The 22,500-nt window shown below is 44.6% G+C and overlaps 1 protein-coding gene across 5 annotated transcripts in view; it reads left to right on the top strand.

Moving 5' to 3' along the window:
* Positions 1–734: 734 nt before the first annotated feature.
* dtnbb (dystrobrevin, beta b) overlaps positions 735–22,500 on the top strand; it is a 30,560-nt gene continuing 8,794 nt past the window's right edge. For 3 of the 5 annotated variants that reach the window (XM_048228794.1, XM_048228797.1, XM_048228792.1), the window contains exons 1-12: positions 735–1,024; positions 1,153–1,188; positions 2,168–2,214; positions 4,411–4,478; positions 4,853–4,933; positions 5,184–5,397; positions 7,332–7,417; positions 8,160–8,314; positions 8,949–9,054; positions 9,520–9,686; positions 11,096–11,220; positions 20,845–20,910. In XM_048228794.1, coding sequence (XP_048084751.1) covers positions 4,412–4,478; positions 4,853–4,933; positions 5,184–5,397; positions 7,332–7,417; positions 8,160–8,314; positions 8,949–9,054; positions 9,520–9,686; positions 11,096–11,220; positions 20,845–20,910 — 1,067 coding nt within the window. In that variant the 5' untranslated portion in view covers positions 735–1,024; positions 1,153–1,188; positions 2,168–2,214; position 4,411. The remainder of the gene's footprint in view (positions 1,025–1,152; positions 1,189–2,167; positions 2,215–4,410; positions 4,479–4,852; positions 4,934–5,183; positions 5,398–7,331; positions 7,418–8,159; positions 8,315–8,948; positions 9,055–9,519; positions 9,687–11,095; positions 11,221–20,844; positions 20,911–22,500) is intronic. The other 2 variants (XM_048228796.1, XM_048228793.1) reach the window with 2 other exon arrangements.

Raw genomic sequence — 22,500 nt, 5'->3', positions numbered from 1 at the left:
TGTGTCAAAAATTGCACACCCCACTTTGAGCACTCAACCGGCTAACCCTCTTGTAGACGTGTGAAGCTGGATGAATGTGTAAAAGTTTGGAGGAAGATGTGTAGTGTTTGTTGGTTGTTGTGGGCATTTCTAACATTCTCCTGTTCCCCCAGTGTGTGTGATATTCATGTGGAAGCTTTCTGAAGACTCTGTAAAAAAGATGAATGTAATATAGCAGTCCTAATCAGCACTTGTAAACAAAGTGTATTTTACCATCAAATATTATGAATAAATGACAAAGAATGACACTTTTGAATTTGCCTTCATTTTTTGTGGTGCAGTGGACTGTTTATTGTTTTTCATTTGCAGGTTCTCCCCATGTAGAATAGCAGCTAATGTCCAATGAACTTTAATATATTTTTACTTGCAACTAAGTGTATTATTTATCATCTGTTGTCTGTTTTATGTTGTAGTAGACAATGGAATATTCCCTAAACAATAGTTTGTTAAACTACTTTGAATGATTATATTTTTACGACTTACAGCTGATTTCATTGTATCTTAAATAGTTAATATAGGCAGACCAATTTTAGAAATCCCATGCACAAATTTTCAAAACAATTTAAGCCGTCGGTAAAGGTTTCTGAAGCCTTTACCCTTATGCCATCAAACAGCTGTTCTCTGCTGCCCTCTGGCGTCTAGAAGAAAGGAAAGATTAGGGGAGGAGAGTAGAGGAGTGGAGGAGAGGAGGACAGATGAGTGGATGGGAGAGGCAGGCAGCGCACTCGCACTAGTATCGGTGCCTACCGCAGTTCTCTCGGACCGAGTCAAGCGGAACGGCGTGCGCACTACGATGTGTAATCGACTCCCAGTCGTGTTGAAATAAGAGTGGTGACACACGGGTCTGACACCTGCAACTGTTTTGATATTCGAGGGCGCGAAACCTAGATGATTCACGAAGGAAATACTTCCCTTGAAGCAAAGAGCACTTCTCTCTTTCAGTAGATTTTGATGATGGTAGCGCAACCTGCGTGATTTCCTGCTGGTAAGATCATTACTTAATGATTATCCAACACGGCATGATGGGCTTTTGCGATGCGAAAGCACATTTTTACACCAAAACTGCTTATACATTCAACGAGAAATAACTACATCCCTTGAATGTCTTCACAGTGCTGTAGTGTCGGAGCCAGTTCGTTTGGAGGAGAGGTAATTCGTGACTTAAATGTACAATATGGCCGGGTTTTGACGTGCCATCATCATTCTTCTTTAATTCAGACGTGTGGATTTTGTGGTAGTCTTTGTTAAATGCATTTTGTGCGGAGGTGTGACAGGGCCATCTCAAGCGCGCGATGCTACCGCATTCGCAGTCCTCACGCTGACACACGTCAAAGGATGTTGTCATGACCGGGCAAAGGAACGGTTGGAAAAGCCAATCTTTATTCTTAGTCATTTCAATTACATCTTGTCAGCTATTCACGTCTTTACTGACAAATGCATCACTCAAATATAGCTCATGAAACATGGCAGTGAAGGGATGGCCAATAGTGGGCTCTTACAAGGAATTCGGTCGCTATCGCAAGGCTATGACATAATGTTTGGAAACACCGCTCATTATCGGTGGGGGTCGCCACCCACGCATAGGTGCATGGAATTACGTTAGCCTGCATACAGAATAGATTGATCTTGACAAATGTGCTGTAATGATTTCTAAACAGAAATGTCACATTGAAGTGACAACATATTGGTTTACTATGCATGAGCATGCATTGTATTTTAATTTTAGTACAAAAAGGGAATGTTAAAAATGCATAGCTTATCAATTATTCATTGATGGAGCTTACAGTTATATCTCGATCCATCTTTTAAAAGCGAAGCACCCCGTTGCGCGTAATTAGTGCATGTGCACGTCTGCGTATGCGATGCAGGCTGACACCTGGTCACGTGGGCGTGTTCTTGATTTGAGACTTGATTCTGAGGTGCTTCTGTGCGCTGTCACCATCACCACCGAGTCACTAATGTTCATCATGTACCGAAGGAGAGTGAAAAACTATACTGGCTCTTGCAAGTCCTGTTGGGATGGGTACTCTTCTGGAAGTCATACATATGTGTATTTCATTGAATTGATCTGTACTGAGGAACGTCATCACGAAGTGAGAACATTGAATAGTTTTTATTTCTCTCACAGGAACCTCCCCTTATGTATCAATTACCTTGAGACAAACCCACTGACAGGTAAACTGTTTTTCCCCAATATAATCTAGATGACTTGAGTTCCCCCCCATGATTGTACCATCTACAAGTGCATTTAATTATTTCAAACAAATATTTCTGTTTATTAATCAGTTTTTTCTTTTATTTGTTTGCTCATAATACATTTATAAAACATTTGATCACAGCCTTGTCATTTCATGCAATTATATTTAACCGTCAAACACTGTTTATAATCTTTTGTTATTTGAACTGAATACATGCCAAAGAATCGAACAAGTCCATTCCTGTCAGTAGATATGCTATAACTTTCTACAGGTCTATACAGTAGGTGAGGATAATTCTGAAAGGTTATTACACAGCCCAGCCTGAAGCATAGAGTGCCTAAAGATTATCATTAATGTGCTTGCTTCCTGTTCTGAGGCTCCACCTGTTACCAGCTCAGCTTGCTTCCCTTTCTCCCACTGTGTCCCCCGCCTCCTCCTCCTCCTCCTCCTCCTCTCTGCACAGAGCCTCTCCCTCTCTCTGCATGCAACCTTTCATAGGCTTCCCCAAACTTTTCAGAGGTGGGCTCTGCTCAAGGTTACTTAGGAATTGCTCCTTGCCCAGTTACCTAAGACTTGCTTTTCGGCCTTCAGATTTCTATAATGCTTACTGTTCATGGGGGCTGTACCGGCAAAATTGAAATGAATAGAAATGTAATTGAAATGTTTTTGTAAAGCGCTGTGACTGTGTGTATTCACTGCACCAGTTGGATGACTCATCCACTACTGAGTCTCCAGCAGCCGGTGGTCATTTAGCCTTCCTCTAAGGTAGTCGTGCCATACAATTCACGCTCAGCTCAGCTAAGCAAAGCTCAGCCAGATGATTGAGAGGTCTAATGAGATGTTATCCACACATGCCGGGTCTCCTCTGTCATTTGAATGTAATTGAGCGTTTCATGGGATCTGTAAGACGGTGCTCTTCCTGCCCCGGAGCAAGAGGCATGAGAGAGAGACTCTCAGTAGCAATCGAGTAGCAATCATGCCATGTCCTTCCCATTCAGCCACGGTGAGATGAGGGAACTGAGGCTTTTCAGGGTCTCTATGCACCAAGAGCCATGGAACTATGAATGAGGGAGAAGATGCGTGCGCACACTTGAGTGCTACTGTACATTGTTAAGGTAGCTCAGATTCTGCAAGATGCTTTAGGGGCTTGGTTAGATGCATATTCCCCTCCTGTATCTTGTGAGTCAGATTTGCACAGTACTTTTCAATGTTTGATTTTCTGACAATTAACCACTCCATTATGTCAGATAGTCATTTCAATTATTTTCAGATAGTCCATATGTGGAGTTTAGGGATGAGCGACATTATGGCTGGGCAAAAAATCGATTTGTTTTTATTGAAAATCGATTGTCTCTTTAAATTCCATCACTGAACTTTATCCAGCTGCTGATGGGCGGCAAACATAAGCAGGATCTGAAATCAAAAGTAATGGAGCTCATTAGTGAGGTCATCCATAAGCATAAAGGCTTACGATGCATTCATGGTACCTGGGAATGACAATGAACGCCCCCGTGATTACATTATTTTTCCCACCGCGAGTGTTAATGTGTGAAAAACATGGATGCCACAACAAAGGTTAAACTATACGCTCACTAATCTTAAATAAACAACTGTATTTGCCTAAAATATAGTGTAAGACGCTAGTGAAAGAAAGATATGCAGCTTTCAAGTGACAAAAACGGCAAATTCCCAAGTTCACATTAAACATTTTTCATATTTTTTTGCGATAATATAACATATATAACAATGTAAAAGATGACATACAAATAATACTATTTACCACTATCTTTTTGGCCATAAGTCACATTAGCTTACAGTCTTAACAGCCATGCAAACACATGAACCCTTCTTCGTCATCTATGTTTGAACTCTGCCTTTGGTAAAAACAAGGGGCATGCACATCCCACACGTAAACTCTGCTTGAAAAAACACAAATCAGTAAAAGTCACTCTTTCCTTCTGTCATGCTTTTTTTCATTTTACATGTGAGCTGTCAATGTCATCAACTGTATCACAGGATAACAAGTTATTATCATGGTGGGGAATGCTACTGGAATATCATGAACGATGAGCACATCTTTAGTGGCATATGCTGTGTCTGTTTCATACTCATCAAATGACGGTGCCAATGAAACTGTAAACTGGGTGGTCACTGTGATGTGTGTGATTCTCAGAATGATTGAAGAAAGCAGTAAAAGCGGGAAGTCGCTGGTGGAGAAGAGGCAGCTCTTCATGGAGATGAGTGAGTACGCAGCCTGCCGTCTCTGGTCCTCTGTGGACCTCCGGATCACAAGTGCTTCAGAGGGGTGCAGTACTTTATGAGACTGTCCATTTCACTTTGTGCAATTAATTAGTAGTTACTGGAAGCACCCACTCTAAAATGTCCAGTAAACTGTGTTGTCAAGAGTGTAATCTTAGTATTGATAGACTCAAATTGTGTAATGCAAGATCCTCAGCAATCTAATAGACCTCTCTTGCGAGACAAAAACATTGGCCTTGGATCAGAGTGCCGTAGTTGTATTCCTGTCGTTTGATATTAGCCCAGAAGGGGCCAGCTGATTCTGAGTCTCTTTTTGATGTTTTCTTGAGTAATAACCCGCCTCATCATTTCCCCAGGGGCACAAAACTTTGATGTGATCCGGCTTTCCACGTACAGAACAGCTTGCAAGCTGCGCTTTGTGCAGAAGAGATGCAACCGTAAGTCGAGGCACTCATTAGCTGGCAGACACCCTGAAGCTTCTTCTGACACACACATTCATGTCTTACTTATATGTCTTATTGTATTCAATGAAAAAATGGAGCGCAATAGTGTGTTTTGAAATGTATGGTTTTGTATCAGCGTATATCATTAATATACTCTACTGCATTAATATACTCTACTGTTCTCTCTCTCTCTCTCTCTCTCTGTCACCTTCACTTCTTTTTTGGCTTCCCACTCCCATCCCAGTCCATCTGGTGGATGTGTGGAACATGATCGAGGCCTTCCGTGACAACGGGCTCAACACGCTGGAGCACCAGGCGGAGATCAGTGTGTCGCGCCTGGAGACCATCCTGTCGTCCATCTACTACCAGCTCAACAAGCGGCTGCCCACCACACACCAGATCAACGTGGAGCAGAGCATCGGCCTGCTGCTCAACTTTATGGTGGCCACCTATGACAGGTAATCAGAGCAGGGGGCGCAGGGTAGCCCTACTGAGGAGGGAATCCCCACACTGACCCAGCCAAGGGCCCTGTCCTGGTCAGGCCGTACGGGTACAGCTGGTTGTGGTCATCCTCCTTTTTGTTCTAAAACACATAGCCATTATAGGGGCTTCTATTCGGAGGATATTTGCAGACCATTTGCCATTCACACTGATTTTACAGCACTTATCTCTCCACATAATGTTTTTTAGAAAACAATGTACATTGCATATAGCAGTTTCAGTGCAGCAACTGTACAAGGTGTTTCTGCCTCCCTGTGAATGGGTGTTATTCAGACATACTGTATGGCATGGTCTTAGGAAATGCATCATATTTTTGCATCCCTCATCTGATCAGATAAATGTAGCATATTAACTATCAGAGGGGCAATGTAGGCCATCCATACTATGTCCAGACGTAGCCAGGTAATATTAAAAATATATATTTTTTCTCCATCGGATCATAAAATAATAATATCCACACAGATGCGCAAAAACAGCTGAGAGAAAGGCTATCAATAACATGTCAATCAAACAGATGCCAATGTCACAATCCCAAAACTCAGTTTTCACTGAAAATAGAGTTTTTGAAAATCTCCACTTTGGCTGGAGTTTTTAAAAAATAGCTGTTTTCAGTGACCCAAAACTGACTTGTCGTGTGGACGGAAGGCCAAAATGCATGAAAAAATGTCTGTATCTAAAGGCTACGCGTGGGCATAGCTTCAGTCTCGTTCCTGGGAACCTCTTCCCTGAAAGCCCCCCCCCCCCCCCGTGTGATTATGGCTACTTAATTAACTACCTCAGGTGTGGTCAGCTAATCAGGACTACTGCTGATAGGTTCGGTCAGGAATGTGGGGCAGGGGAGAAAGCATAGCAAGCAAGAAGCTGGACTGCGTTACTGTTAGTTCCTGTTAACTGTTATAGTAGTACAGTATTATCCACTGCTGCCTTGGCATCCCTATAGCACAGTAAGGTCTGATTCATAGTCTACTACAGTATACACAGCTACGCAAGGAGGGTTTGATACATACTTACGTTTGATACGTAAATGTGTTGTCCAATTTTTTGTAATGCGATTCGCGACTCAAGCACAAGTGCCATGTCGTGCGTTTCCGATGGAGGCGAAACGACTTTGTACAGTAGCTTGCGTAGACTATGAGAAGGCACATCAAACATGCGTGAGCCTTGCGTTGTCAACTGTGTCCACATTGCTAACTATGAGTTAGCCGCATGTGTGGATAGTAGATATGGTTGTTCCCGAAATGGCATGTTATACACAGCCATGGTTTTCATGTTTCTGTTGGCCTACCTTATAATTGGGGTCCTCATACCTTATAATCCATTCTGTGGTTCAATATGATGATGGTTATAAGACAGCTATGGTAGTTCTCTGATCATTACTTAACTATTTTTCAAGGTTTAAGATTGTCTTTATTACATCTCATTATACGGGTATAAGTATAATATAAATATTTTGCTCCTCAAAAAATAAATAATAACGAAAAAAAGTGTGTGTGTACTGTATGTGTGTGTGTGTGTGTGTGTGTGTGTGTGTGTGTGTGTGTTTGTGTGGGGAGAAAAAAAGAAAAGTGTTGTAGTGCAAAGACTGACAGGCACAGGCTCAGGTCTTTGTTTCCATGTTCATAAGCCTTATTGCTTGGTTGAAAAAACTGTTCCTGATTCTGGTTGTCCGAAACTTAAGACTTCGATATTGCTTGTCAGATGATAGCAGCTGAAACAGCCCATGACTAGGATGGCTGGGGTCCATATTGATTCTCCTTTACATTCATATGTATTGTAAACATATACACCAACACTCAATGCAATTAGATAATGTGTTGATGGGGGTAGTGGCTGGAAAGTGCTGTGAAAGTGAAGTGTTCATTAATAGACCAGATATGTTTCGTCTTTGCAGTGAAGGCAGAGGGAAGCTCACTGTGTTTGCCATGAAATCCATGCTGGCCACCATGTGTGGAGGGAAAATCGTAGATAAACTGCGCTGTAAGTATTACTTCCATGGCTACGTTTATGACCTCCGAGGCGAGGAGGATGACACTAATTCCATTCTCAGTGCCTTTATTACCCTCTAGTGTCTTTATGGTGTAATCACAATGATGGCCACTGACTGTTAGAGTGAAAAGAGCTGAGATTGGTGGGACGTGTGTCTAGCACAAGCCCAGGGGTTCTGCTGTTGAGCTCCAGTAACTCTCCCACAGGCAATGCAGGTTAGTGGGCTCAGTGGGCCAATGCCTGGAGTTAGCATTTACAGGGAGAGGACACTAGAGGGCAGTATTAGCCTTTTATATTCATATTACTATAGAATTCCAAATTGCATGTTGTAGGACTTTGATTAATTCGCAAATTTCCTTGCAGTCTTAACTGAAGGTTTTGAGCCTTTTGAAGTATTTTTCTGTGATGTGTATATACTTTAGATGGTAAAAATTCACACCATGACGTGATATGCTTTCTTTTATGCAGGAAACCTTGTAGATCCTACATGTAACTATCAGAAGCACAATGAAATGCACAATTCTAAAAGAATCCTGCTGCTTATTTAATGTTAGAAAACACTGCACTGATAGACATAATAGAAATAGCTGGTAATAGCTTTCAAAATGATAGCCATTATAACTCTGCAAAGACTAATTTCATCAGGTGTGTCTATGAAGTAGAGTCTTCAATGAGAGCACATTTGTTTCCCTGTAAATTGTGACTGTCTGACTTATCGCTTCCTGTTTGTCAGATATCTTCTCCCAGATCTCTGACTCCAGCGGGTCGATGTTATTCCCAAAGTTCGACCACTTCCTGCGGGAGGTACTCAAGCTGCCCACCGCCGTGTTTGAGGGGCCGTCTTTTGGCTACACCGAACACTCTGTCCGCACCTGTTTCCCCCAGCAGGTAAAGTGCCCAATCACACAGCGTCCATACACACACTCTTTAATTTGTTGTCTTGTTTTTGTTTTGTTTGTTTGCATATGCATTCTGACACATTTCTTTTTCCATCTTTCTCCCATGTCTGTCCTCAAGGGTACACATTCTGTCTTTGGCATAAGCAATTTGCCTTTATGTTTTGCCTTTGTCTCTTATGTCTGCTTCAATCTCATTCACCAATACTCCCTCTCTTACGCACACAAACACACAAACATTATTTGTTGTTCTGTTTTCTAGATGCTAATGCACTCTGACATGTTTTCATCTCTCTCTCTTATTCTTGCCCTCAAGCATGTGCAGTCTTTGGCATAAACATTTTGTGTTTTCATTACTCTCTTTCTCTCTATTAACGGTCTCTTCATCCACACCACCTGTCTTCTGCACTCTCTGTCAGTCTCTGTGTGCTTCTGTCTCATTAACCAATCTGTGTTTACTCCCTCTTTCACAAACACACACACACACACACACACACACACACACACACACACACACACACACACACTCACACACTCCATTGCACACGATCACAATAGCTGTCTCCCCCCTCCCAGTAAGCCCTTCTTTAGCGCTGTGTTTGTGCTGTGTGTGGGCTTGTGTCCAGAAGAAGATCCAGTTGAACACATTTCTGGATGTGCTGACGGCTGACCCGCCCCCTCAGTGCCTTGTGTGGCTGCCGCTCATGCACCGGCTGGCTCATGTGGAGAACGGTGAGCTCCACCGCCACTCCTGTCACACTACTACTGGATATATTATTGTGTTGCATGTTTTGTTTTCTTTTGTTGCAGTCTTATGCCAAAATTGTTTAATTGCATTTCCCCTCATCAGTCTATACTCAGTGCCCCATAATGACAATGTGAACAATGTTTGTGAACAAACTTTTAGAAATCTCTGCAAACCTATCAAAAAGGCAAACCTAACCGTATATCACATTGACAGAAGTATTGACAGATATAAATCTGATATATGTCATTGTCAATGAGGAGCAATATTGTACTACTACTACTACTACATACTAACATTGAGAAGTTTGGCTTTGACAATGTATGGTTAAAATGTAGGTAATTGTTGTAGTTAATTGCTGGCATCCATGTCCTAAAAGCACAATTTTTGTCTCATGCCATTGGCTGTTTTCCTGTCTTCCTGCTCCCCCCCTCGCTCTCTCTCTCCTTCAGTCTTCCACCCAGTGGAGTGCTCTTACTGCCACAGTGAGAGCATGATGGGCTTTCGTTACCGATGCCAACAGTGCCACGGCTACCAGCTCTGCCAAAGCTGCTTCTGGCGTGGTCATGCCAACGGTCCCCACAGCAACCAGCACCAGATGAAGGAACACTCGTCTTGGGTAGGTCCAACCGTTTGGCCTGGGATATGAGTCAACTGAGAACACATATGACCATTGGCCATTATGATCTCAGACACAATGTCTCAGCAGCATTTGCCATATGCTCTTAAGAAACCTTTCAAGCAAAACCAACAACCAACTCCATTATAATTACACAGGTGTGATCTAAGTTATAAGCTTAGATGATGTTCTCAAGACCAGTGTCATAAGTGTAATTGTCAGACAGCCTTAATGCCTCCACAGTGAATACATCTGATAATAGATGTGGGCTTTGAGATGCTATAACCAGCCACCCGTGTGCATGCTATCCAGAGGTGTAACAGTTGTCAGGTTCAGAAAACACGCGTCAGGCCTCGCGTGTCCTGTTTCTGTTCTACCCAGAAAAATGCAGTTAGTATTCAATATATGTTCTCATATGCTAATGAGCTAATCCCAGATGACTTTTACCTTGACTGTACATCTCTGGAACTAGCCGAGGTGGGAGGGAAGGCTCAGGCAGCTCTGCCCCCTCCCTTTTTCCCCAGATTGCTAGTAGCCGTGTTGGCTCTCTTTAGAAGCTGGCCGCCATTGATTGAATTTTTTAGGGGCCTGGCGTTGTCTTAGAGCTCCAGCTTCTGGGTGGAAATGGGATGTTGGGAAGCGATTTGCTTCGCTCTGGTTCCCCAATCCAATTTCCATTGACTTCTCGCTTCCTCTCAGACGGCAGCGATAAGGGCTGATTATTTTCGACTCGTGCGGAAGTGGCGAGGACTTAGCTTGGGAGCAGTGGAAAAAGAAACGACTTCTTTAGAGGAGAAGACAAGTAGCTCTGTGTGGAAAAAGAAACCCTGGAAGAACCTTCATCATAAACCCCCCCTCAGTATTCCCTCCATTGGACCTTTTAAGCCAATGTCATAAATATTGTTCGGCTGAGCCATTATTTATTAGGTAGATAGAGAGATTGATAGATACTTTATTAATCCAGTAGTTTTTCGTACAAAACATAAAATAGAAACTAAACTATGCAACTTATTCATAATTATATAAACAACTACTAGAAATGAAGTCTTAAAATATACAAAGATCAAAACAAATTGTACATAGAGGTTAATGTAGCCAGTAACTATCTCTTCTGAATGTTTCACAATTACAACATTTTAGATGAAAAACTCACACACCATCAATAAAAGATAGTAGTAAATTGTAGACTTTACTTGCATACATCTGCATGAATCAGACCAAAGTGACTGTGATAGACCCATCTCCATAGACTGTGATAGATTCATCTCCATAGACTGTGATAGATTCATCTCCATAGAAGTGAGTGTAGTTTCATTCATTTGAGCTGTTGAATATTGGAACTGTTGTGTGTGATTTGGCATTGCCCCAGCTGAAGCAGCAAAGTCTTGTCTCTCTCCTGCCCTCTGCAGAAGTCCCCTGCCAAGAAGCTGAGCCACGCCATCAGCCGCTCCCTGGGCTGTGTGCCCATCGGGGAGCCGCCACAGCCCACCTTCCCTGAGGTCAGCGAGAGGCCGCCCGACCTGGCGCCAACGACGTGAGTCGCTCTACTTCTCCTTCACTGGGTGGCTGATTTAGCTGTCGGTCTGCCTGTGGTCACAGGGATCTTTATCGATTGGTATTTTTGGATGTCACTGTAGATGCTTAGAGGTCAGGAAGGCTTCATATTAAGAGGAGGCTCTTTAGCACCCTCTGTTGTGCGGCAGTAGGTGGTGCAGCAGCATGGTGTCTTGAGTTAGCATATTCATGGTTCCCATGTGAACATGCAGTGACTGTTGAATGAGATTGATGTTGAGAGTTGTTTCTGGAAGACATCACAAAACGCCCAGCAGATCACACACACATGTTCACTGAGGGTAATCTGAACATTCTGCAGCACGAGTCTCCATGCCTCCTCCCTTTGTCAGTTACCCCTGCAGTCTCATGATTTATCCCAGCCGAATCACCGCCTGTCACAGAGAAGAGGCAGCTGTTTGTGTTTATTCTGCACACTCGTCTCTTAGATTAGGCCTTTAAGCATCGCTGCTGTTGCTGCTGTTGACGAAGACAGGAGACATGAGATGCACTGTGATCCTCTGATCCTAAACACTCTTACTGTCAGAAACTGGTTTCAGCATTCAGCTGTGACATACGTTATCCACACAGGCTTCTCAGTGCATCTCTAAAGCTACAGGCTTTATTCATGTTTGCCATTTGTATAGTTACCAGCTGTTTGAAGCTATTCAAAGATGTTATTCAGAATTGTTATTAAAGTTATTCAAAGGAACTGTCAAACAGGATTTTCCCTTACCTCAAATATGGCTGATTGAGGAAGGCATGTTTGGTTTCCTCGTGATATGCTGGATCTGTGTAAATAAGATGTCTTTCAGCTCCTCCCTTGATAGAATTTTTGGCAGGTGGGGAGAACAGGTTGTTAGACAGCAGAACAGACAGGTTCAACCAACTATGAGTTCTGCCATCTCAAAGTAACAGACTGGCATAGACATTTCAAGCTCAGCTATGATTGTAAACAGCTGATTGTGATTCAGTGCTATTCAGAATACTTTCTACACTTTCTGTGTGCTTGTGTTTGTGTGCTTGTGGTTTGTGTGATCTGTACACACACAGCCTTATACCCTGTGAATTGCTCAATAATAAAGACAAACGATACGCTTCTAATAATATCTCACACACACACACATGCACAGACATGGACACTTCAGCGCATACAGTATAAAGAAAAAGTCTGATATTAATGAGATCAGGGTCTACACACACTCTCTCCGTTCATAAACCTTTAGAGCGACGACTGGGCTATTACAGTGCCGGGATGCTTTCCTGTGTCTGTATGAAAGCGATTATTGATCGGCGGAACTCCCGACAGGAAGAAAATGTAATCAGAGAATGCGGCGGAGAGGTGTTGTCTCGTGAAACAGATGATGTGGCACCGCTGTTGGAGTTAAAGTGTCATAAATACGAGCCTGGGTCCAGCTGCACCGCACATACCAGGGGCGGTGTGGAGCGTGGGTGAGTCTTCTTTCACCCTTTTTTATTTCCTGACACATAAACGCGGAGATTGATGGGGAGAACAAAGTCCCCTGAACAGAAGGACACCTCTGTACATGACAGGCTAATGCATGGCTCTACACATGGCCAATACAGCAGGTATTTACCCCTCTAGTTGTTGTCCTCTCCTGTTTTTTATGCAGGGTGTATCAAATATAAAGAGTCAATCTGATTAACTAACAAGAGCACAGGAAGGGGGTGGATGAAAGTGTGGAAAATGCAAGTGGCGTATAACCTGCCGTTGGCCCATTTCACGGCACTCAATTTGATTTTCTCTCCGTGTGTGCGCATGTATTTCAAAAAAGCCTGTGGTGTGTGGGTGTGTTTCCTGGTGTGCCTGTATATTAATGTAGTTGTTTACAGTCTGCACTGCAGCACAGAGGGGGAGCTTAAACCCACCTGGGTCTCACACAGTAATCGGGATTAAGTGTCTCTGTCATAGGCAAACATGTTCCTATGTCTGGCCTGGTAGGGAAAGAGGCTGCAGAACACTGTAGGAAAGGGTTAAATGTATAATGCAATTGCTGTGGGGAGAGAATAAATGTTTCTGTATTGTCATTTAATCATGTCGGATACATTCATCCAGTTGCTGCTGTTGGTTCTGCAACTACAGAACAACTTGTTCTCACTGAACAACAGACTGCGTTCATCTTGTGACACGCTCAGTTCAGTTGAGTTCAGAGGGTCTGAAATACTCTAGACTGCACAGGATTTATGTCCTGATATAAGAAATGTTGTCCAACACAAACACACACACACACACACACACACACACACACACACACACTCAGTTCTAGGGGTGTCACGATTTCTATTTTATATCTATTTTTAAATTGATACAAATTACATCTCAATCTAAACTTCGAACTCAAAGGTAGAATGGACAATGTAGCCACACCCCCAATGTCACGTCCTGCATGTTTGCCAAGACGCAAAAAAACTACACACACGAGCTGAACTGCGGCGTCAACTCCTCTAATTTTAGACTGCAGCCAGTTAAAAAATACACTTCAACCGACCGAAATTGAAGCCCCTCTTGCTACTCTGAAATCACCGGTGTGGAAGTATTTTGTCGTTCATTCACGTCAATTAACACTAACTTAAGCCTACTCAACTTAGCAAGTGAAAAGATGATCTAGTTACGGTCCAAAATTACTTTAAGGCTTAAAATGCACATTGTTAAGTACATATTCCATTAACACTAACATTGGGTCTCGTCGGAGTGTGCTGAAACAATCAAATTATCATTCTTGTTTGATTTTACTATGTTCACTTCTCTGTACTTAATGTTTGTTCTGTTTACCATACAACCTCACGGTTGGAACGGTTTCAAAATAAAAGTCCCCTGAAATAGAATAGGAAAAGGCAAAAAAAGTAAATATAAGGAATGCATTAATAGTAATATATTTTTGAAAAAAATCAAATCGAATCGTGACTTTAAAATAGAAAATTAAATCAAATCGAGGACTTGGAGAATCGTGACACCCCTACTCAGTTCATAAACAAATCCAACTTTCTATTGGTCGTGTGTCCTTTGTCCCCACACAGTATTCATCATGACAAAGACTGCACTCACTAGAGTGGTGAATGCTGCAGAGGCTGGTGGATTCAGGCCGAGATGTCACATAACTGAAAATGACACCACGTTAAAGGGCCATATTAGACCTCCCATGACCTTGACCCCTCCTCTTGTTGGTCAGTTAATAGTGTCCTAATGCAGCGATAGCCGGGGCTCGTTTTTCTCATGGCACCTTTTCAAAACAGTCAGGAGAATCTCAGCCATCATCACGTCACGTCACCGACCTCCAGCTATTAGAATGGCGCTCCGGAGGAACCCTGGTACCAGGTCCTCTGCTATCTCCGGTCTCTTTCATTAGCCCAGTCTAGACCGGGCCAGCGCCGGGCCATGGCCTCTTGCGTCTCGGTGCCGCATCTGAGCCGCGCCCTGGACAGAGGGCAGGCCGGCGCGGTTGCTCCCGTGTCCTCTCCGGTTACATCATCCGCCGATGGCCTCATTTGAATTCAAATCAGAGATGATTAAAGGCCCCTCTGGCCGGCCCCGCCTGAATGGGAGCATCACCCCTCTCTACACTGACCTTTTATGTAATAATAACACTCATTTATTTGGGCGTTATGGAGGGAGGAAGGGGGAGCGGGAGAGGAGGAGGAGGAGGAGGAAGGGTGAGGTGGGGTGTCTACGCTCGTTCCTCTGTTTTGCCTAGAGAGTCAATTAAAACGATGGCATTTAAATCAAACTACGCAAACAGCGATGGCGGCGGTGACCTAGTCTGTGGCTCTGAGCCAGGACAGACGACGACAGCATGCTCGTGTTCTTGAGAGGGACAGAGTGGAAGTTTGAATGTGAAATACTCTGCCTTGGCACGCATGGAAGCAGTGTGTTTTCACCCTTTATGTGGCATCTGCCCATGCATGTTAGACTGACACAGCTTTTTCTTGGTGTTGAACAGAATTTGCACTGCTCACACACACATACACCCCCCCCACACACACACACACACACACACACACACACACCCACACACACACTCTTCGCCTTTCTCTCATATCCTAGGTGTTATCAAGGCATCTCTGCAGTGCTCCGGCGCCTGTATGAAGCCAGACTCTCTGGACGTGTCTGACACTTCTGAGTCACAGCACACAGCTCTCTGTGTGGACACCTCGCTGGGGTCCCTGAGGGACCAAACTCAGAGCAGGCTCTTTGTAGAATTTGGAAAAGATGGCATCAGTAAAAAATGAATGTCAGTGTCTGCCACATAGGAGTGTACAGATCCACATAAGAGAGGGAATACTTTATGAAATGATGGTGTTTGCTTTCCTCCGAAACCGATGAGGATTCTGGGGTTCTTAGGGGTACATGATATCTCGCCGAAGGGATACATTTGAAAATTATTCATATGTATATAAAAAATTTGTTAACAAAAAAAAATCCAACTACGACAGAATCAACCTAAAACCCCCAAGGTTGGCGTAAGAGCTGTGAGTCAGCCATTTTTGATCCCTGCAGCGCCTGATCTCATGATTTTTAGTTCATTAAAAGGCGTCTGAGAGAAAGTTAGCCGGCACACTGTTCAGACACGTGTTAAAAATAGAGCCTGCAGCAAAAGTCTGGTGTTTGTTAGGAGTTATTTTCGGTTGCTTTGTGTAGTAGAGGTGCCTCCCTCTGTTCACATCACGCCGTTCCCTTAACATCTTTCACTAACACGCCAGTGTGATTACGGTGTGCCACAAACAGTTTACTACTCGTAAATAAACCCTGAGATAACCTCCAAAGGGGGAAAAACAAATAGTGTATTAAGCACATCAGCACCACCCTCATAGGCTTTGAACATAATGTTTGAGACAAGACTTAGTCTCTGTGCCCCCAGGCAGTTGACGTTAACACAATGAAGGCCTACTGAAACAAACACACACAAACACACATAAAGACATGCATAAAAATACACATACACACACACACACACTCACACACAAAGACATGCATACACACACACACACACACACACACACACATACACACACAAAGACATGCATCAAAATACACATACACAGAAACTCTCTCCCTCCCTCTTCCTCTCAGTGTCTTTGTCTCTCTTGTTGTGTGAGAGAGAGAGAGAGAGATGCAGACATCCTCACAAACACACACATGCACAGAGAGAGAGAGAGAGCGAGAGAGAGAAAGAGAGATGCAGACATCCTCTGCAGTGGTGTTGAGGTTGCAGACAGACACTTTCCCCCATTGGCTCTTCTGTGGCTGTGGGATTCTGTTGGACCTGCGTCGCCATCGCTAGAGCACTCTGATCCATCAAAGCTCCGGCGCGTGGCCCCCGTAGTCTGACAGTTGAGAGCGCGAGGGGCCCCTGGTCCCCCAGGGCTGTGCTCTGTCCAGACAGGATGCCTATCTCTGGGCCTCAGCACGCCAGACTGTTGCTATTTATACCATCCAAAAGACAGACACTTGACTAATGGGACCAGTGTCATTCTGATCTTTCGATCTGCCTATGGGAATTTGTGTCATTGTGATCTTTCAATCTGCCTGTTTCTTTCTCTCTCTCCCTCTCTCTCTCTCTCTCCTCTCTCTCTCTCTCTCTCTCTCCCTCTCTCTCTCTCTCTCTCTCTCTCCTCTCTCTCCTCCCCTCTCTCCCTCTCTCTCTCCTCTCTCCCTCTCTCTCTCTCTCTCTCTCTCTCCTTCCTTTTTTTTCTCTTCCTTCCCTCTTCTCTCTGCCTCTACCATCACTGTTTCCCTTCTTTCTTCTGTTTTCTAAAAAAAACATCAATTGAAAGTTAATGTTGACAGATTGCAGTTCGATTTTGAGAAACAGTAGAATGCAATAATTTCGGTGATTACATTAGAGGGACGTAAAGGTCAGTGCTGGGCGCGGGCGGGGCAGTGGGCTGCAGCTTGTATTTGCCTAACAGGGGAGTGCCCTGTCTGTCCACATTGGTGTCTATATTCCTGTAGTTGAAAAAAAAAAAACTTTCCCTGTTGGAAGTGAAAGGGTGTATGTGTATTCTCTGATGGCAGATGGCACAGAAGTCCCATGAGCTTCATGGGATGATTTGGTGTGGTGATATTTGGCTGCAGTTCAGATGTTCTAGTTTTTTATTGTTTAGCTATTTACATTCATTCCACTCGTGTAGTTAATTGTATAATGATTGCCTAAAAGTATGTATATGTGTGTGTGTGTGTGTGTGTGTGTGAGAGAGAGAGAGAGAGAGAGAGTGTGTGTATATGTGTGTGAGTATTACACAGAGAGTGGGTCCAGGGCAAAGAGGGCAAGTGAGAGTGAAATTTTTAGTGGGTTTGAAGTGCCTTCATAAAAAGGGTGTAATGTTCCATGTCCTAAAAACGGCCGATGTGAACCATTTCCATTTCAAACACAGCAGACATTAAAGCACCAAAGGGAGCCAGTGCGAGAGGAAGAGGGGAAGAGAGAGGAAGAGAGGGAGGAAGAGAGAGGAAGAGGGGGAAGAGAGAGGAAGAGAGGGGGAAGAGAGGGAGCGAGAGAGAGGAAGAGAGGGAGGAAGAGGGAGGAAGAGAGATACTTTGAAGGCTTTAGACACTTTTGTCCCTCTTCATCTCTTTTCTGCCCTCTGACCTTGTCTACACCCAAGAGAATAGTGTGTGTGTGTGTGTGTGTGTGTGTGCTTGCTTGTGCGTGTATGTTTACCTATGTGTGAGTTTGTTTGTTTGTTTGTGTGTGTGAGTGAGTGAGTGAGCAGTAGAGATACAGAGAAGGAGTAGTGATTATTGCGTGTGTGTGTGTCTGTGTGTGCAGTTATGGGGAGTGTGTGTCTGATTTTGTGTGTGTGTGATGTAATGTAATGGAGTGCAGGTTACTGAGCAGGAGATTGGACTGGACCCCCTGGTGGTTCTGGCAGTGTGTGTGTGTGTGTGAGTGTGAGTGTGTGTGTGTGTGCAGAGCGTCTCGCTCCTGATGGGGATTATATTGAGATGACGCACTTCTCCATGCATCCATGCATACACTGAGGGACGGACTTTAATTTGTGTGAAAAGCCTCTAAACTGGGATGCGAGCTTTGAACTCACTCAGTCATTAATCTTGAGTGATGCCTCTCTCTGTCTATCCCTGTCACTCCCACACAAACACATTCTCTCTCCCAATCTCTCTCTCTCTCTTTCTTTCTTTCACTTTCCTTCTGTCATTCCCTCTCCCTCTCTCCTGCCCCCTCCTTTCGAGGCTCATTCCCTGTCTACTCCGTACACTGTCAAGCATCATTTCCAAGTCGCATTTTTTTTTTTTTACAAGATAGGCTGGTGGTGCTGCACTTAACATAGGAATTCAGAGCACATTTCCTGCCTGTGATTACAGTGCTTCCGGACTCATCTGGTCTTGAAGACTGCACAAAACGAATTCCACAACGCACACAGACAGAGACTGAGAGTCAGAGGCACACACACACACACACACACACACACATACACATGTACACATGCATTATGCACACTTGGTCTCATCTGGTCTCACATCTGCATTCAAATAAGCTCACTTGCATGCAGACACACACACACACACACACTGATAGACTAGCCCAGACCTCCAGGAAGCTGTACAGTAACATGTGGTAGGGACCATCCATCTTTGAGACAGACACTGAACACTGAAGGAGAGATGGGGAGACAGATTGGATGAAAGACAAATTTGATGAGAGTGGGATTTCGTATAGAGATTGATAGAATGACAGACATTCACCACACACACACACACTCACTCACACTCACACTCACACACACACGCTCATGCAGAGGGAGTGAGAGGGTGAGTGTGAGAGAGAGAGAGAGAGAGAGAGATTCGTGGACGTCATATGTCCATGTGACTTTGGCGGTTTCCTTGGCGATAGCAGCAGCAGCAGCAGCAGCAGCAGTGTTTGCAGTGCATTGAGATGCTCATTCAGTTTCTGAGCTGACAGAGAGAGGAGAGAGAAGAGAGAGAGAGAGAGACAGGGAACCGGAGAGAGAGGCGCACAGAGGGCAAAAAACGAGGGAAGAGAGAAGAGAGGAAAAGAGCAGAGCAGACAGGAGACCTGGAGTGGACAAAGGAAGGAGAGGAGGGGGCGTGTGGCGGTGGCGGTGGTGGTGTATGTGAGACGGTCGACTGCTGCTCCACACACACACAGAAGTGAGTTAGTGTATATGTGTGTGTGTGTGTGTGTGTGTGTGTGTGTTTGGGGGGTCACTCAGGACTGCCTCAGAGCATCTCAAAGGGCAAAGGAAGCTGACCGCCATCTAAGGGGCTGACATCTCTCTACCACTCTCTGTATGTTGGAAGTCTCTGTGTGTAGGAAGTCTCTGTGTGTGTGTGTGTGTGTGTATGTGCATTTTATGGACGTGCATCTAATGTATATATGTATATAGATGTGTTTATTTTGTATAGGTGCATGATGTGTGCCTGTGTTATGCATTGCATGCTATACCTGTGTAAACGTACATGTGTGATGAACGTGTGTGGATTGCATATGTATGAATGTGTGTGTGTGTGTGTGTGTGTACGTGTGTGTTTTCTTTTGTATGCAGATCAGAGTTTGTGAGTGAGAGTGTGCTTGTGCATCTCCAGGCATGTGCCAGTGTGCAATTGTGTGTGTGCCGTGGGTCCGTGTGATTAAAAAGCATATGGCTGTGTGTGTGTTAGTGTTTATGCATTATTATGTTGTCACATGTGTGTGTGTGAGTGCGCGTGTGTGTTTGTGTGTGTCTGTGTTTGTGTTTATCTTTGAGTTTGTGTCTCCTTGTTAATGTCCATCACATTTCACACGCCTGGCATGCCACGTGTCTCACAAACACACTCGCTCATGTGCACACACGCATACACACACACAGACACACACACACACACACACACACACAGACATACACAAACACACACACACACATGCTCACACACCCTTGCACACGCTTGCGGTGCGGAAAAGAGCGAGAAATAGTGAGAGAGAGGAAGATTATGAGATAGTGTGTGATTGAGTGAGAGAGACAGACCGAGGGGAGAGGGGGAGACAGAAAGTGGCTCGGAGCAAAGCTGGGAGAAGCTCTGTCTGTGCCACTTCGACAGGCACCCAAGCAAACCAAAGCACTCAGCGATTTTGTCCTTCAGATGAAAGAGAGAGAAAGAACGATAGAAAGAGGAGAAAGGAGGGGAGGCAGTGGGGGGGGGCAATGGCTGTGTTTAGCCCCGTAAATTACCGTCCACAATGTCACCCTCCTCCCTCCTCATTTCTCTTTCATTTCCTCTCTCTTCCTCCCTCTCTCCTCTCTCTCTCCCTCTCTCCTCTCTCTTCCTCCGTCTCTCCTCTCTCTCTCTCTCCCCCTCTCTCCCGAGCCCAGACCTGTCCTCTAATCAGAATTCTCCTGCAGCCCTTGGGCTAACCTCATCAGCTCTGGCCAGGGGCGCCACAACACTGGCAGTGGCAAGCAGCAATCTAACTTTGTGTCTCTGTGTGAGATTGGACCGGATAAGATTGTGTGTGCGCGCTAGTGTGATGATTTTCTGTGTTATTGTGTGTGTGTGGGGAAGGTGGGTGTGTTTGTGTGGTTGCGTGAGGGTACCTCAGGTTATGTGTTTAACATTTCTGTCTGTTTGCAGTCTGCTGAGGCCCGTGTCCAACATGAACGTGCTGATGGCGTCGGCCGCCCACACACCTGCAGACAGGTAAGCAGATGCGTGGCCACTTACTCCACTCTTCCACCATCTTACAGGGCATCCGGGGGTCGGCCCCCATAGACCTGCACCAACCCACTCTGATCTCAGAACAGTAGCAATTGCAATTGCACTCCACCTGTAGACAAACATGCGCAGTACGCAGTTATGCTCCCTAGGTAAACTTACATTAGACACAAGAAACTCAATGTGTTTTGTTTACATGTGATGAATTAAAACACACACACACACACACAAACACACACACACACACATACTGACCTCGTGCCCATCTTGCCTCTCCCCCCAGGGCTCCTGTGTTGTTTTTGTTCCACCAGCGTGCTTAGAGTCATGCTTTTACACCACGGGCAGTGTGTGTGTGTGTGTGTGTGTGTGTGTGTGTGTGTGTGTGTGTGTGTGCATGTGGGTTTGGCTGCACATAGTATCTTCATAGCATGCTGTAGAGGTCTTGTGACGACCCCTTTGCCTGACGTCATGTTCCGTAAGCTGCGTGGCATGAGGGAGACGTCTCCTCCAATTAGGCTGTGGTCGGCCGAGCCGCGCTGCTCATGGGATCTCCAGTAACTCACGGTGGGAGTGTAAATAGTCGAGGCCGTTTGAGAGAACCAGACTCCCCTCACCACCAGCCTCCAAGTTCTTGTGGGGATTTTTTCCGAGTGCTGAAACACTAGGTAGTGCTGCTGGTGTCCTTGTCTGAAGAGCGCACAGCAGTTGGTGGCAGCTTTAACTTCTCAGGTTTTAAATTATTAAGTGGCGCTCCCCTCATGCTCAGTGTTGGAAATAAGGCTTCTCACGAACGGCTGACATTTGCCTCACATAATGTGATCTAAAGAGAACAAAGAGGGCAGGACTTTATTCTACACACACACACACGTTTGTTTTTATGGTGCTGCTAACCTCTTTCCAGCACAAATACACTTCTGCACCTTTCTTTCTCTTTTTCTCTGTCTTTCTTTCTTTTTTCTCTCTCTCTCTCCCACTCACACACACATACACACAAACACACACACTCACACATACACATACATACATACACACACACACACACACACACACACACACACACACACACACCACTCAGGGGTCTTTCTTTCTAAACTAATCCCTACCCACTCTATCATGGCTACGGAGTGAACTCGAGTGTGGATCACCCTCACAGCTAAATAAAGTTCATTGATTAGCGCATAGGGTATAATACACACTCCACTTTGGGACGAACTTCTCTCTGCCTACCGGAAACAGGTCCTGACACAGACTTCCCATGGATTTGTTTACAGGTGTACTCACATGAAACTCACATTTGTCAAAAAAAAATGTTTTAAATGTAAATTAGGTTTATAGGCCAAGTATACTTGCGTATACAAGGAATTTGGTCTCTGCATTCATCCCATCCGTGAATTAGTGAAACACACAGAGCACACAGTGAACACATAGTGAGGTGAAGCCAGTCAGCAGCTAATGTAGCCAGGCAGCTACAGCGCTGCACTCTGGGGGCATGTACATGGGGGCTCACGGACATGCCCGCAGAGTGTAGCGCTGTAGCTGCCTGGCTCCATTAGCTGCTGGCTGTAGCAACTTGAG

The sequence above is a fragment of the Alosa alosa genome, chromosome 19 (assembly GCF_017589495.1).
Source record: "Alosa alosa isolate M-15738 ecotype Scorff River chromosome 19, AALO_Geno_1.1, whole genome shotgun sequence".
NCBI classification, from domain to species: domain Eukaryota; kingdom Metazoa; phylum Chordata; class Actinopteri; order Clupeiformes; family Clupeidae; genus Alosa; species Alosa alosa.
The sequence above is the reverse complement of the archived record's forward strand: the minus strand, read 5'-3'. Positions and strand labels throughout refer to the sequence as shown.